The sequence below is a fragment of the Seriola aureovittata genome, chromosome 12 (assembly GCF_021018895.1).
Source record: "Seriola aureovittata isolate HTS-2021-v1 ecotype China chromosome 12, ASM2101889v1, whole genome shotgun sequence".
Lineage (NCBI taxonomy): Eukaryota > Metazoa > Chordata > Actinopteri > Carangiformes > Carangidae > Seriola > Seriola aureovittata.
In genome coordinates, this window is record NC_079375.1 from 13,360,060 (window position 1) to 13,376,813 (window position 16,754).

The following is a 16,754-nucleotide window of genomic DNA, read 5'->3' on the forward strand; positions in this document are numbered from 1 at the left end:
TGTGTAAAGATTTGTTAGTAGATAGCAGAGCAGATTGTTGTGTGTTGTGTAACTCAGAGCCTTTACAGCTCCGTCAATTATCAACTTGTGATCACGTGTATGTATTTCTTTTATTACCCGCAAGGAACTTCTCTCTAATTTCTGCTTTTGGAGGAGCTGTGAGAGCTCAGTACCTCTCACAGACTGTCCCACACAACGGGACATTTTAGGGACATGGGGGGAAGAAAACCTACAGGTGTACTTGTTCTTCACATTGCATGCCTCCTTTGTGGTGCTACCCTTTGTTTGGTGAGAAATTGGTTTAGTTTGTTCGGTTACTGTGATATCTAGAAACTTGATTTTAACACATTTGCAAATCAATAATATTCTATTTTATTTCTCTTTTGTTTAGCCCACACCAAAGATATCAGGTAAGTAATTTTATGTAACAAGCAAGGCACTGACTCAAGTTAAAGTTTATGTTTCTTCAACTTTATTTTTTACTTTTTTACTTCTACTTTAATAGATTATGATGTGGACGGTGGACGGGACCTTGACATTTTTGACATCAATGAAGGTATGAAGACAGGAGGACAAAAAAAGACATTTCATCCTCACGTTTCCATATAATAATTCAGTAAACATTGTTTTCTTTGTCTCCACAGAGGCAGGGTTGAATCTTGTAGAGGGGGACATTGTGCTTGATGAGGTATGTTCACTTAGCTGTTCTTAATCTTCCCCTGCACAATTGAAATTTGTGAAGACGGTTTAACCTTGACTCATTTTTTTGTTCCAATCTTTGTAATTGCTTTTATTGAACGCTGCAGAGGCAAACTCGAAATTCCATAATAGGGGATGAGTACAGGTGGCCAAAGACGATCCCATACTACATGGAGGATGACTTAGGTAAGAGTGCCTGTTACAATATTTGCAGAAACAAGAAATAAGTAAGCTCTCATATTTTGCACATATATTAATTAGACTGTAATTTTCCTGTAAGAAGTGAGTGGCAACATTATTCTTATTTTATGACATGTTCCAAAAAGTCAAATAACTTTTATAACCACAAAAATTACATCACCATGTAGGATAACATACTGTACATTTTTAAAGAAATGTATTTGTTAAATGCATTGTCTATGACATAAATATTTCATTTTGCTGATGTAATAGCAATGTTTCATGATCATTTCCATATATTTTCACCTTCATGAAAGCTCACGTGAGCATTTTTCTACATATTCAGTTTTAATGTCAGAAGAAAAACAATATTTAAAATGAGAGATAGTTGATTTTGCTATTATTATTATTATTATTATTATAAATTTTTCTACACGCATAAAATTGTGGGTAGAACCCCAAACAATGAGGGAGTAAAAGCAATGTCAAAACATGACATCCTCCTGATAATTTTGTAACCTACTGGGAAGAATTTTTTCATAATTGTATATCATATTATCATATTGCGTTACTTAAAAAATAATCAGTCTGTGGTTTAGAGCCGCTTCAGGACATGTGCACCACTGAGTGTGTACTGTATGTTTGATGTTCACCCATTTACAACAGAAGATTGTAGTAAATCTTAAAAGCAAATTGGAAAGACATATTTTCTAAAACTTTAACAGAACTGATTTATCATCTTCTCTGCAGAGATCAATGCAAAAGGTGTGATTCTGAAGGCCTTTGAGCAGTACCGGCTCAAGACCTGCATTGACTTCAAGCCTTGGAACGGAGAAGCAAATTACATTTCCATTTTTAAAGGGGGCGGGTAAGGCAGACATAGCGTTTATACTTTTATGGTCGTCATTTAGATGGCGAGACAAGCTGTACTTTCTCATTGATTAATGCATAATAAATTCTGTATCTTATCATTACAACTAAAGCTCTTCAGAAAAGAAAGTGTAGATTCTATGTGATGTTCAGCCCTTTTTTTTCCCCCCTAACAGATGTTTCTCCTCTGTGGGAAACCGGCGAGTTGGGAAGCAGAGATTGTCCATAGGGAGAAACTGCGACCGCATTGCCACCATTGAACATGAGTTCCTTCACGCTCTGGGTTTTTGGCATGAGCAGTCCAGGGCAGATCGTGATGATTATGTCAACATCATGTGGGATCGCATCTCAGATGGTAGTGAACCTCTTTCAATGATCAATTTAAACCCTGCACATTCATTCTCCCTATTTGCACTTGTACTATTATATAGGAGTGTAAAGCAGCTTTCACACGTTTAATTTATACAAGATTCAAATTTGCATTCTAATTAAACAGAAAACTTCACTACCTAGAGGCAATGCTCAAGAGGTTTCTTATGTACAACTTGAGGGAATATAAATCACTTCATGCAGCAGTTGATTTATTGCTTTTCTGATAAGCATGTGCATGTGTTGTTTTCCTAGCTGCATAATTTTCTATAGATAAGCAGAAGTCATTCACATCAAGAAATATCACACGGTGTTTCTTAGCTGCATTGACCTCTGCTCATCAATGTGTTGATAAATCAAATCTATTATTGTCCCACATTAAAGTACAGAGTTCCTTGATATGTCAGCAAACTTTTGTCGAGGCTTTGAACACGTGTCAGCTGTTGATAAGCAACTTTTATGAGAGGATGAGAGGACACTTTATGGCCATTTTTAGTGTTCATCATTTTACATGCTTCAGTGTTCCAAAAAGACATTATTTTTTCTTATACTGTGGAGTGCCACAGGAATGAGGCATTTTAGCACATCGTCATTGGCCGCAAGATTAAAAACTGTTTTCCTGTCCTTCATTTGAAGTAGTTGTGTGCTGTGCTGCCTGCCAGGCTTGCAGGTGGGCATTGGGGGGACGTAGTGAGTCAATACATCTAGGAAGTAAGGTCTGGACCATCAACAGGATCTGTCTCCCCATTCAAGTCCTACAAAGGATGCGGCCTATGACAGTGTGGCCCTTCATAGTCACTGTAGACCGTAAAGGCTGAACTGAAATGAGACTATCTTGTCTGCTGTATGTCACGAGCTGTGACATACAGCATTAATTAATTTCTTTGAAATCCATCCCTGTAGGTGGGAAATGGAATAAGACACTGATGAAAATGAACTGACATTTATTTATGTTTGATCTGCAGGTAAAGAACACAACTTTAACACCTACAATGACACCACCTCCAGCTCGCTGGGTGTACCCTACGACTACGGCTCCATGATGCACTACAGTAAAAATGCCTTTCGCAACGGCACCGAGCCCACCATCGTCACCAAGATCTCTGCTTTCAGTGATGTCATCGGCCAGCGTATGGAGTTCAGTGACAGTGACCTGCTCAAGCTGCACCGCCTCTACAACTGCAGTAAGAGTTAACAACTAGCACCCAAGTTGTCTTTTAAAAGAAGCGTGGTGTCAGCTTGAATTCCTTTTTTTTTTTTTTATTCTAATTAATAATGTTGATATCAGCAACACATGCCACTTGCCACATGGAAATATGTGAATAGGCAAACATTGTACTTACTGCAGTTTATAGCAGTTCAAAGTCCTTCACCTGAGGATGTGTGATTATGATTTGTCCACTAGGCCAGGCCTCCACCTTCCTGGACTCATGTGACTTTGAACGTGAGAACATCTGTGGTATGGTCCAGGGACCAGGAGACAAAGCAGACTGGGTCAGGGTTGCCAAAGCTGCTGGAGGGCCTGACACTGACTACTCCAACATGGGCAAATGCACTGGTGAGAATTACCTTTGGAAAGATATGCATGACCTGCGGTGCAGATACATGTCTTTGCTTTGAAGGATAGGTTCACATTTTATTCAGATCCATCATAAAACAATACTCACATGCTTGTATGTACATCAGAAAAGTTTTTGGTCGCTGCAGTTGTTCCTCTGTTCCCCCATCCTGGCATTGAAAATATACCTGTCTAATGCAAAAAAACGGACTAAATCCACAGTTGTCCTGAAATTCAACATAAACTAATCTGAGGCTCCAGCAATCTGTGGGATCTTCTAAAGTAGTGGTCTCTTTAGGTATGAAATTCCCTCCACCATAGCTTTTGTTATCATCCCACCACCATAGCTCAGCAAGAAAACACAGCCCAGCAAAACACAGAGGGAACTTTGTAATGGAGGGGATCTCTTCACCAAAAGACTTGAAAAACTGATTAAAACTCTTTTAATCATTGCCATATGATAGATTGACCTGTAACATCATCAGTTGTGCACTGTGCAATGTGCATTGAAATAATGCTTAGGTGTTGACTTTATTAATCAAGTGACATTTGGATCTTTAGGCTCGGGATATTTCATGCACTTCAGTACTGGCCCGGCCAACACTGGGGATACAGCTCTTCTTGAAAGCAGGCTCCTTTACCCCAAAAGAGGTTACCAATGTCTGCAGTTCTTCTACTACAACAGCGCCGACCCCAAGGACACACTGAAGATCTATGTCCGAGAGTATGACAAAGCTAACCCCAACGGAACTCTGCGCTTCATAAAGACCATAGACGGTGACTATTAGTAAATCTTATTACTGCTCAAAATCTACTGTTAGAATTGTGCTGGTAAAACATTCAATAAATTCTCTGTTTTTACCTCGTGCTTTAACAGGATCCCCTCAGGATCTGTGGCAGCTGCACCACGTGAGTCTAGATGTCAAAACAAAATTCCGCGTCGTCTTTGAAGGGACAAAGCAGGGCTCTGGGAACCCGGCAGGGGGAATGTCACTGGATGATATCAACCTTTCTGAGACCACCTGCCCAGAGTTTATATGGCGCGTGAAGAACTTCAGACAGGTTATGGAAACCACGCCAACAAACACATCTATCTTCAGCCCCCCATTCACCTCTAAAGAGGGTTACACTTTCCAAATGCAGCTGTACCCCAGCGGAAGGGCAGGTTACCCTGGTGAGTTGTCGGCCTATGCTCATCTGGTGGCCCGTGAGGGGGACACCGGGCAGAAGTGGCCCTGCCCCTGGAAACAGATAACCATGATGCTGATGGACCAGCACCCACACATCCAAAAGCGCATGTCTAACCAGCGCAGTGTGACCACCGACCCCAACATGAAGGCAACAGGTGCAGCTACTTTCAGTGTCTTTATGTTAAAAAAAAAAAAAAAAAAAAAAAAGAATATAAAAAATTGTACTGTGATACTAAATTTATAGACCCTTTCAACATCCTTTTAAACAGATTCTAGCCAATTTTTCTGGGATGACCCTCGCAAGGTGGGTTTTGAAGTCACACATACAGATGGGTCCAAATATTTCCGAGGGCCAGGCACCGGAACTCCGGTGTATCTCACCCACCTCAGAGCCAAGAGCAGAGATTTTATCAAGGGAGGAGACGCCATCTTTCTCCTCACAATGGAGGGTAAAAGCACCACAAACTTACAAACTTAAAACACAGTAAAACCACGTCCTTCTTGTCATACATTATATCAGTTTCTTATCCATTAGTATTCTGCATACTCATCTCTGGCACCCATACAAACAACATTTGAAGGATCAAGAATACCGGTGACACATGATTACATCCATGATTAATACACCCACTTGTCAGAAAAACACTAAAGCTTATCATGCGACCCAATCACTGCCTGTTTGTTTCATGTTCATCGATGCCGCTTCACTTGAATCCATTTAACCGCTCTCTCATTTACTGTCCCTCTTCAGATGTGTCTCATCTGACTGTGACCCAGCCTCAGCCCTCCACAACCGTACCACCCTCTAATAGCACCACAGCACCCTCCGATAGCACCACAGCACCCTCCGTAGCACCTTCCGTACCACCCTCTAATAGCACCACAGCACCCTCCGATAGCACCACAGCACCCTCCGATAGCACCACAGCACCCTCCGATAGCACCACAGCACCCTCCGATAGCACCACAGCACCCTCTGATGCCTGCCTCAATGTGGAATGTCTGAACGATGGAGTCTGTGTGGTGGACGAGGGGAAAGTTATGTGCAGGTGAGGGCTTTCTGACTGTGCCCACTAAACAGCTGATGTAACAATATGACAGTCTTAAAGGGTCTTCTGTTACTTTTTTAATATCAAAATTAAGCATTACATTATTCCTGTGATATTATTATCATTATTATTATTCAAGGAATAATTTGACACTGAGAAATATGCTTATTGGCTTTCTTGGTGAGAGCAAATGTAAGCTCACTAATTAACATGTTAAATTATGTTTGTTTTATCTGTACAAAAAAATGCGTCTGGCATATTGTATGTTCTTGGCTTTGTTGTTACTTTTGGGCATAGCCAATCTTGCTGTTTCACAATGTTTCCGGTCTTTGTGCTAAGCTAAGCTAACCACCTCCTGGTACTAAAATCATATTAACCATTGTCTTCTTGGCAAGAAAGCAAATATGCACATTATCCAAAGTATCTGTTTAACATTTTTTTCTGGAACAAAATATCAAATATTTGATGCTGGTATCTCAGAACTGCCTCAGCTGGATGAATCCCTATAAAAGATAATCAGTCGCATTTTAAATCATTTCCCCTCTCATCTTGTCCCACTAGAGTAGGTTCTTCTTATATTTACCTTCCACAATTTTCCCCCACCTTCCATAGTTGCTCTGTATGAGTGCTGACAATACCTGCAAGTCTGATTTTCTTTCTCTTCCTCATCTTTCTTTTTCTCTGCTCTCCAGGTGTGCGGTGGGTGATGACTGGTGGTACTACGGGGACAAGTGTCAGTACAAGGGCTCCGTCATGGATAAAACCAACCTTGCACTTGCCTCTTCTCTGTCTGTACTGGGAGTCATGCTGGTGGTTACTTTGGTCAGTGTCATCTGTGTGAAGAAGAAGTACAAGAAACACAGTGATGGCAACAGTGTTGTCATGGCAAAAATTTATAATACAGAGAAAATGTAGAGGGAGATCCTGGACTCTCCTGGGACAACTCTGTTAGGAGAAGAAAACAGCAACAAAAAAAGAAGACTTTAAATAAAATGAATCAATATTTTTCTGCTTAATGTTTGTGCTAAATATCTTGTAGAGCAGGCTTTGGATTTATAGATTTAACTCCAGTGCTAAAATGTAAGACATCACATATTATAGAGCATAATATAATATGAGATCGCCCTCTTTTGGTCATTCAATGAAAAAACAATACAGAAATGTGACAATATTATGTTAAATAAATTATTTTGAAACTAAGTTTTTTATCAGTGTCTGAACAACACATTGTAAATGAACAAACATAAAGCTCATTGTTAAAAACAAGTTCCAGACAGGATGACTTATATTCACAAATTTAAAATTTATTATACCAAAGACAGGAACATTTGTGTTGTCTCTTTTCCATGTGGATATATTTGTATTACTGAACTTGACACAGTCATGCCGGTGATAACAGTTACTGTAGGAGGGAGGTGAGGTGGAACAAATATTACCTGTGCGTGGCAATGTATGTGTGTGTGGTTGTATCATTGTGCGTGTGTGTGTGTGTATGTATGTATGTGTGCGCATGCAAATGTGCATGCAAAGATCTGTCTATAGTGTCATTAAGTGTTCATTAGATAAAGTGATGTCATATTGTGTGGAATGTTTGGGTTTCAGACCTGCAATTGCACATAAACATTTCTGTGTGTGTGTGTGTGTGTGTGTGTGTGTGTGTGTGTTTGATATCTGTGGGTCTACACTGTAAGATAAAGGGGGGGTGACACCTCCATAACAGCAAACTCTTGGTGAACCACACATTATCGTCCCAACCATTAAAACTTTCACCGACATACAGGTGCGCAGTTCCTTTAAAAGCATCAGTATACAACATTTGTCTTATTTACAATCATTGGAAAAAAATCACCATTTCTCTCAGAGAAGATTAGTAAAAGTGACTGAGTCACCATAAAGAGTATGCAACTCCTAGGAGTTAGTATTTCAAATTTCTACAAAAAATTTCTATGCCATTTTACAGGCCAAGAGCCATGATTTACTGAAGAAATACAGTATTTTAAGTGCCCTATCTACAACAGTTAAGTGTGGTATTACTAGTGTACCATTCAACATAGTTCACTGATAATAAAAAGATTATGTGTCTGTTTTTAAAAAGTTCTTTCAGCAACATCTCTGCTTTCACATTAAAAGATATGGTAAGTTCTTACAAAACAAACAAACAAACAAACCATGGAATTGTTATCAATATTAACAAGTGTTGTGGCGAGCTAATGCTATTGCAAAGAGACTAGTGTTGATTACATACTCAGCTGGTTGTCTAATGTAAAAACAACGTTCCACAGTCTGTGAGAAGGGCACGACCATGGACACCAGGAGCTGTGTCCACAGGCTTTTCATGAGGGTCGAGTATCATTAAAGGGCTCATTTGCTTGTTTTATTCTACGAGTTGCTCGGGTAAAAACAGGTGGAGCAGTTACAGTGCATGGTTCTCCATGGATGAGGCTGTGTAGAGCTGGAAGGCTTTCATGTGCATTTTACAGCCTCTTGAGGACACTCATTCTGTTTGTGACCATTTTTGGGAAAATCAGATCGGCTACGGTCTATGTAGGGTTCTGTGCATGCTGCCGCCGAGAGGGAGATGAGGCTGTAGTTGGTAGTGTGGCTGTTCAGAGAGGGGTGTCATAGTAGTCTGTGGGCTGATCTGTGCCAGGCGGCTTCTGCTGTTTCTGCTGATGCTGCTTCATGATTTCCTTCACCTCCTCCTCCAGCTCAGGGGGGATGATGAACTGGTCGTCTGGGTCGGGCTGGGCTGGAGCGGTGAAGTAGCCCCCGGATTTCTTAGAGGGAGCGTCAGCAGCCACCTCAATAAGGTTGTGACTCTTTTCTTGGCGGGCCACCGACCCATTAACCCTCCTCTTGCCTGCCAACTTTCCTCCATCCCCACCTACTGCTCCGACTCCCTGCCATGACTCGTCCCTCTCCAGCCCGTTCTCAGCCTCACCGAGGCTCATGTCCACCCCTTCCTCCAGGGGCTCTGGGGTGCATGGGGGTGGGGGAGGCGGAGGAAGAGTCAGCAGGGTGCGCTCCTGGCTGGTGGATGAGGGTAATGATGTTTGGGGTGACGAAGAAGAGGAGGATTCTGCTTTGAGACAGTGGACATCCGCCTCTACTTCCACACGGCTCCCATTAGAGAAAACTCCAGCAATGGGCTCCTCATCCTCGCTGTCCAGCCCGTTGTCAGACAGGGCGCTGGAGAAAGTGGCACTAGACAGCTGCCTCTGGAAGGATCCTGCTAAGCAGGCAGGATGGAGGGCACAGCAGCTGCGGGCAGAGGGCAGCTCTGAACCTGGGAACAGATACTGACAGGGCTGGGTGCTTGTGTGGGTCTGCTGGTGCTGTAAGGCCAGCGGGTGGACCTGATGGTGCAGGTGGAGATGAGGATGGTGGGTCTGATCATGCAGCAGCACCAAGGAGCTCTGCGGTGGTTCATCAGATGAGGCCGTAGAGCCCACCTCGCTGCTCATCTCACTGGTACTGATCTCGCTGCTGATTTCACTGCAGGAGGAAGGGGGCACAGGGAGGGAGCCATCTGAAGGCCGCTCCTTGATGGCGGAGGACGATGGGGGATAGGGGCCCAAGCCGGGGCTAGGAGGCGGCTGGGGAGGCTCAGAGCAGCAGCAGGAGCAGCAATCTTCACTCACACTGAGCTGGACCACAACAGCGCTGAGGCTGTCGGTGCAACCGTATCCCTGCGCCAGCGTGCACAGCTTCTTAGCAGCAGCCAGGCCGTCTGGGACGTTTCGAACAGCCTCCACAGCCTCAGTGGGAGACACAGCATCCCACAGGCCCCGGCTTCCCAGAATGAAAAACTCATCCTGGGGGGTGAGAGTGACTGTCTGCACATAGGGACAAGGGATGACGGATGGGTAAAGGAAGGAGTAGCCCATGATTCGCGTAGAATCGGTCACACCATTCACTTTGTTGTCCTATGGAAAAGAGTATAAACGTCAATATAGTGATTACATGAATACACTTGACAATCACTTCCATTGATTAATAGTTTGCTTTGAGGACCATTACCTCAGTGATGATAGCCCTGTGCTGCCGGATCCGGCGGTATTCCTCCTCCAGGCCTACATTGTGAAGCAGGGACAGCGACAACGGCTTACCATCGCGGCACAGGATGGCCTTGCACTTGCCTACGTTAGCAGCTGTGAGGGTGAAGCAGCCCCCGGGGTCAGTGGGGTCGTGGCGAATGTGACACAGAGCTGCCGAGCCACCGAGTTTCTGACCCGCAGTCCCTAGTTTCCTGCAGAAGCAGAAGAAAGAGGATATGGGAGGAGGGGGTTTAATTGTACGGATTATTATTTTCGTTTTAGAAACTAAATATTTGCATCATATAATAGATGTTTTGTAAATAAGAGAATGACAGATGAAATGACGAAAAAGCATAAATATGCCTATCACGTACCTTTGCATGACAAGGAAGGTGTTGGTCATGTAGTCCTCTTCGCTCTTGGTCTTGTGCAGTTCTTCAGCCAACACGTCGTTCATCGTGCACTGCAGAAGGTAGGGCACTTCCACATTCCTGTCCCCATCAAACACACCGTACAGAGCTTCACGACTTCCACAGAAACTGTTTACTGAAAGAGCCGCAACGCACAGTCTGAAAAGAAAAAACGACAAACAAAAGAAGGCCATAGCGTCATTGAGGCAGCGCTCTGTCAGGAAACAATGGGGCTTCAAAGACATAATCACTCCTTTGTCCACATATTGATCATACTACTTCACACACTAATAACCTTGGACACAATGCTTTATATCTACGATTCATTGACTGTACAGCAGAACCACCATCATTACCACTTGCCTATTGAACATCACTTACGTAAATGGAAATATGGAATCAATATGTACAGTGCAATTGCTTGAATGCCTTCTTTAGTCTGTACATTACAGTGTTCAATTGGAAGTTAAGTTTTGGCATGTGAGTATGCACGATTCATGTTTTCAATATTCCCTTCATTTGAGTCATCTGGCTTTAACAGTGCTCATTCTCAAGAGGTTTGGTTAAGTGAGGCTTCATTGGACGAGTGTGATGGTGGTTGTTGTTTCACCATTGTCTGAACTGAACCCACTTGTTCTTGACGCCCGAGGCTTCTGTGTAACCATGACTCCACACAGCAGGCCCACCAGACGCCTCATTCGACGAGAAGGTTGGAGGCGGATCAATACGGAAGCAGCGAATATTACTGGAAAACAACAAAACATGAAAAAGATCAAATACACTGTATCATGGCGAAGCATAAGGTACATAAACCACTGAGAGGATTCCATTCTGGCCATTTCCAAAAGACTATCAACTAAATGTATAAGAAAATATTAAACACGAAAATCCTAAATACAACATGTGCAAATTGCAGGATGAAGTTACACAAAATACAAGTTGTGGTCACTCTTCACAGACCTACAATAGTCCTGCACAAAACGCAAAGACCTGCAGAGAGACAATGACTTACTTAAGCTGCTCGAGGGTCTTGTGGTCCAGATTGAGACGAGGGTTTCCGGTCAGGTCAAGCTCCTGAAGCTTTGGAGGCAGATTCTCTGGAAGAGTGATCTCGCTCAGCTCATTACAGCTCAGATCCACACACTGACAACAGAGGACAAGATGTCAGTACTCACACGAATGCATTTGCAGTACAAACTCAGCGGCTCGTAGAGATGTGCTACTGCTACTGGCTTACTTTCATCTCCATCAGCTGCATGACCTCGGGAAAGACTTCGATCGCGTTGGAATGGGCGATGAGAGTGTGCATTCGCCGGCAGTTCATGATGGTGGTGGGCACAGTCTTTAGCATGTTTCCGCTAAGGTCCACCTCCTCCAGCTCCTCCAACTTGGCCATTTTACTGAAGGATAAGACAAAGCAATGGGTAAGCTGAAGTGTGTAAAAAAAGTGCTGAAACAAACAATCGATTAGTCAAACGACAGAAAACCTGACAGTACAAGTAGCCTGTGGATGCTGACTCACTATATAGAGAATTAGGGATAGGTTGGTCAACATGTTGACTCTAAACCAGTTGGAAACCACCGATTTGTCATTTGTCTGGTAAAAACTGCTGCTTTCACCAGCTTCAGTGAGGAAACGGTGATACTGGAGTAACATCTGACTTCTTTACCTGGCTGGGAAGGTCTGGAGATGGTTGTAGGCCATGTGCAGGACTCGAAGGTGCGAATGACCTGTCAGCATGGGCACACACTTGTCTGTCAGCCGGTTATTGGTGAGGTAGAGCTCCTGCAGGATGCTGTGACTCTCCTCTGACAGGCTGGAAGGTGGCAAGTGCTCCAGCTTGTTGGCTGATGCATTTACGCATCGTAAGCTGAAAATAAAAATGACAAGTACAAATCATTTCTGTGTTTCTTTCAGGCAGGGACATGAAAATTGAGATGAGTCACTTTAATTAGAAACTTCTGCACAAATTCCTACTTCTATGACCATGCACATTAAAACAATCCCTTCTCCTATCTTTGTGGTGGTTGGTTGTTTATTATTTGTAAATGTAAATTATACCTGTCAGATTTGAGGAACAGGTTGCAGGGCAGCTCCACCAGTTGATTGTGCTGTATGTCCAAAACCTCCAGCAGAGGGCGCTCCACTCTTTCAGGCAGCTTCTGCAACTGGTTGTGTCCTGCACTCAGCTTCCTCAGACTGTTGCTGCATAATAACCTGCGGCATGAAGAAACATACAGATGGGTAAGAAGCAGAACATCAAAAATCAAAAATAAACATGTGGATATAGTTAACCTACAGAGAGACAGACGGACAGACAGACAGACAGACAGACAGACAGACAGACAGATAAACAGATAGATAGATAGATGGGATAGCTGATGAACAGGAGACACATGCTTACACACAATTGGCCTGTGTGAACTGTAATTGAAGTAGGCTGAAATAGCCATGGAAATGAGGATAGTGCAGCAGGAGGATGTGGAGACAGAAAATAGCAGCGCCTATAGTGGAGCCTGCAGCTGAAATTCATCATCCTGACACTTATTGGGTAAAAAATAAATCTGCAGACACTGAGGAGACCAGAGGATGAGAGAGAGAAAGAGAAAAAGAACAAAAAAATGAAAAGACAGGAACAGAGAGAAGAGGTGGAAGTGAGCTGAATCTGAGCTGACCTTGTAAGAAGCTATATAAAAAGGAAGAGAATGGACGAAGGCTGTGGAGGTCACAGGCTATCTGTGTGATTTATGAGGCTCTATGGGGGATAGATGAGTGGCCGACAAAGGGCAGAGAGAATAATGCTGCGCTGTACTCCATTTACAGGCTTACGGGACACATTCACTGAGACAGAGGGACTCACCGTGCCGGGAGCTCAGTGATGAGGTTGTGACTCACGTCCAGAACTTCCAGTTTCTTTGCTTCACACAGCCAGTCTGGCAAGGAATCCATATGGTTCCTACAGGAGGAGGGGGAGTGACGACGATGATGATGATGATAAATTATGCCCAGTTTGTAAAGTGCCACAAATAACATGGAATATCATGTAGCAGGAAACTGCATGTGTTTGAATTCCAAACAGTCCCGCTCAAGGAAAGACAATTGCTGCCTTGTCTTTCCTTCATGTAAATTGGATGTAAATTGGCTTTTTTTATTTTTTATTTTATTTGTTTTTTTAATACTTCAGAGTCACTTCATTAGGTAGGTTAAGTGTCAGATGTGTTGTGTTTCAGACAAAAAAAAAAAGCAAATAATAATCACAACTCTCAACAGATTATCTGTAAGATTCAAAAATAAAAACTTTTCCAAATAAATTCAGGACTTAAAAATGTAAGTGCAGCACTTTGTCCATGCCTTTTTTATTGACCACAAAGAAGCTAAGCACAGGAGCCTATCTTTCACTTAAGAATCAAAGGTCATGTCAAAGGTCAGTGCTGAAATAGTTAAACAATGACAGCTCATTTCACCACACTTTCCAATATCCTATCACTGTCATGCACTTCTCTCTTTATAACAAATTTTCTCACTCCCTCTCAACAACTCGTGCTCTTGTGGGACACAGAGGGTGTACTGTAAATGAGCCACATTATCAAAATAGTTTTTCCAATTAGTGCTGCATTCCCTTTTTTGCATGCATGTGTGTACTTCTGGGATTTTTCTCACCTCGAGATATCCATGCAACTAAGATTGGAGGGCACAGGATTGACATCCAGTTGTCGTAGCTCTGTGGGGAGAAATCCAAACACATTAACCTACAGCAAGGACAGACGCGGTCTATTACCAAAACAGGTAGATGGAAAATGGAGGGGAGAGTTTGGCGGCGGTGGTGAGGGGAGGAGGGTGACAAGTTAGAGGGGGATGATAGAGAGCTAATGAGACTGCAGCAGTGATGAGAAAAATGGATGCATGTAGAGAGAGGAGCACAGGGTGAAATAGTTATGAAGGCAAAGACAATAGTGAGGTGAGGTGAGTTATATGTTACAGGTTCAGAGAAGAAAGATTCATATCAGTGGTTTCAGTTTAGACACAGGTAAGACGGCAGTGATGAGGGAAAGAAGGATATCTGTCTTTTCTAAAAAAACACATGATTGCCCTAGCAGAGAACATGAAGTCCTGCGTGCCAAACCCACCGTTGCTGGAGGCGTAGATGCCTTTGAGCAAGCAACCCTTGGCCTTGAGGCCGGCGATACGGTTCCTCTCGCAGTGAAGCACCTCCAGCCTGGGGAAGACTGAGGCGTCCAAGTCTGTCAGCCTGTTATCCCTCACATCCAGTTGGGTCACGTGCCTCAGCAGGTCAGGCTCATCTGGCACCATGCTGGAGATTTTATTCAACCTGACAGAGGGAGCAGGGAGGAGGCAAAGGTACAACTCCAATTGGATCAGGTTGAATTGCACAGGCTGTGGCCTTTCTTGTAAGGCAGGGAACATGCCTTGGCTGATTGCTAATATACTATGCAGCTGCTTGAATTCTGTTTGGCTTTCAGTTGCTCTGACAGTACCATTTATGGCAAAGACTGATAAGACATAAAATGCATAAATATATTATTCTGTTCCATAAACAAATACCAGGATTTGGCAAAAGCCAACTGTAACTAGAAAAAATGCAGTTGTGAAATAAACACAGATTTTGGAAAAGGAACATTCTGAAATAAAAACTGCTGGATTAAAATGAGAAAAACAGGCCATAAATTTAGCATTAATGTTATTTTTGTGTAAGGAAGCAGGTTTGTATGTCTTATTAATTTAACTTTATACTTATAAAAACAAAAAATGCCAGGTGACTTGATATGGGCTGCAACAGGCAGTTGATTTTCATTTTTGATTAATCTGTCAGTAATTGTTTCAATTAAGCTATTAGAAGTTTAATCTAAACAGAGAAACAGAGAAAAGTAGTTTACAACAGCAAATGTTTGGCATTTCTGGGAGACAGATGACTATCAACTCATTGATTTAACTTTTTTTAGCATTACGGATAAGAAAGCTTTGTTGTTTAAATAAGGCCGCAACCTCATGAGAGATACTGAGTGATCTTTGCCCAAACAGGTGAGAAATGCTGGAAAATGTATTTACTGACCCTGTTTAAGCAAAGTGAAGCATTAACTGGAAAATACTGCAAGTCACTCAAGCTCTGTGCTTCTCCAAACAATGGGAAGACACCTGATGGAACCACAACAGGCAAATGATTTCCTGATTCCGTGCCGTCTGGCTGTCTGACCGTGTTTTGGCTTCCTCTTAGTGTTTTTGTTTCTATCATTAGTGGGAAAACACGTGTCATTGAGTGCTCTGCTTGGACCATGTATGACTAGGGATTTAAAGTGATGCTTGATCTTCACAAAGTTGTCAAAGATCAATGATAAAATCCCTATCTCATAATAACTTGTACCTTAAGTCGATGTGTTTGACTCGGAGCAGTCTGAAATTCTGCAGGGTGAGTGTTTCTAGGTTGTTGCCAGCCATGCACAGCTTCTCCATGGAGGCCAAACGCTCCAGCACCTGGGGCACGTGGTTGAACTGATTGAAGGAAAGGCCTAAGTAACTCAGCCTCTGGAGGGAACCCAGCTCATTGGGCAGCTCATCTAGACTGTTGCCATCCAACAGGAACGTCTGCAAACTGAGAGGAACATGTGATTAGACGATTGACCTCATTCATGAAAGAGGTAAAGGGGACAGATTTTTCTTTGTTTGCACAGATAATGTTGTTCAGGATCTATGACACTGTATTAACTTTCAGCATTCACAGTCACTACACTTAATATCCAGCAGATGGCAGTAGTATTATAAATACCCTACTGGCTACTTCAGGAATTTACAGGCATGCCAGATCATTCCGGCAGATTAACTTTTCATCTAGCCTTGTTTCAACCCACATACCTGTGCATTTATTTTCAAATGAACTTTCAGTTTGAAGCACATGTCCTATCCAAGCTGTCAGTGCTGACAAAGATAAATTACAGAACAATGCTATATCCTGTATTGTTAGAAAGGGGCAAATTGGACTGACATAATAACATATGAATATCATTAACATTTAAAATCATTTTGCATTTTGCTCACACCCCTTCACAGAGTGAGTAATAGGGCTTTTCCACAGGCAAGGGGGCTGATACTGGAGCACAGCCAAAATGTTCTGAATGTTCCCATGAGACAAAATGGTATTCAGCCAGCAAAATCAGCTTTGCTCCATCCTCTTGAAAATGTTGGCTTAGTGAAAAGAATTCTGCAATTTTTGGGGGGCGGGGTAACACTGCCACCGAGTAAAACTAATATCATTTGTCAACCACTAGGACCATGTGACGTAATTCATAAATGTAATCCGGTGGTCCATTAAAGAGGCGCCAGTGTTTTACTAGAAATGAAGTCCTCAAAGAAATTTGAAAAGCTTGCAAGGAAAATC

At 42.7% G+C, this 16,754-nt stretch overlaps 2 protein-coding genes across 3 annotated transcripts in view; one reads left to right on the forward strand and one right to left on the reverse strand.

Moving 5' to 3' along the window:
* The first annotated feature begins 213 nt into the window (after positions 1–213).
* LOC130179465 (meprin A subunit beta-like) lies at positions 214–7,088 on the forward strand. Of its 2 annotated transcripts, none has more exons than XM_056392460.1 (15): positions 214–288; positions 392–410; positions 506–556; positions 645–688; positions 807–885; positions 1,630–1,747; positions 1,926–2,104; positions 3,084–3,302; positions 3,524–3,676; positions 4,238–4,453; positions 4,554–5,021; positions 5,136–5,315; positions 5,618–5,677; positions 5,837–5,915; positions 6,608–7,088. In XM_056392460.1, exons 1-15 carry the CDS (start codon positions 214–216, stop codon positions 6,828–6,830), a joined length of 2,163 nt encoding a protein of 720 aa, XP_056248435.1. In that variant the 3' UTR covers positions 6,831–7,088. The 2 variants fall into 2 exon arrangements, with proteins under 2 accessions (XP_056248435.1, XP_056248434.1); XM_056392459.1 differs by having other exon boundaries at positions 5,618–5,674; positions 5,819–5,915.
* A 110-nt stretch (positions 7,089–7,198) lies between these two features.
* Positions 7,199–16,754, reverse strand: part of phlpp1 (PH domain and leucine rich repeat protein phosphatase 1) — a 43,043-nt gene continuing 33,487 nt past the window's right edge. The window contains exons 6-17 of the mRNA XM_056392457.1: positions 15,744–15,971; positions 14,491–14,693; positions 14,024–14,084; positions 13,224–13,319; positions 12,425–12,580; positions 12,033–12,233; positions 11,600–11,762; positions 11,375–11,505; positions 10,994–11,107; positions 10,327–10,521; positions 9,936–10,164; positions 7,199–9,841 (exon numbers count right to left, since the gene is read on the reverse strand). Of these exons, the coding sequence (XP_056248432.1) occupies positions 8,522–9,841; positions 9,936–10,164; positions 10,327–10,521; positions 10,994–11,107; positions 11,375–11,505; positions 11,600–11,762; positions 12,033–12,233; positions 12,425–12,580; positions 13,224–13,319; positions 14,024–14,084; positions 14,491–14,693; positions 15,744–15,971 (3,097 nt within the window). The 3' untranslated portion in view covers positions 7,199–8,521. The remainder of the gene's footprint in view (positions 9,842–9,935; positions 10,165–10,326; positions 10,522–10,993; positions 11,108–11,374; positions 11,506–11,599; positions 11,763–12,032; positions 12,234–12,424; positions 12,581–13,223; positions 13,320–14,023; positions 14,085–14,490; positions 14,694–15,743; positions 15,972–16,754) is intronic.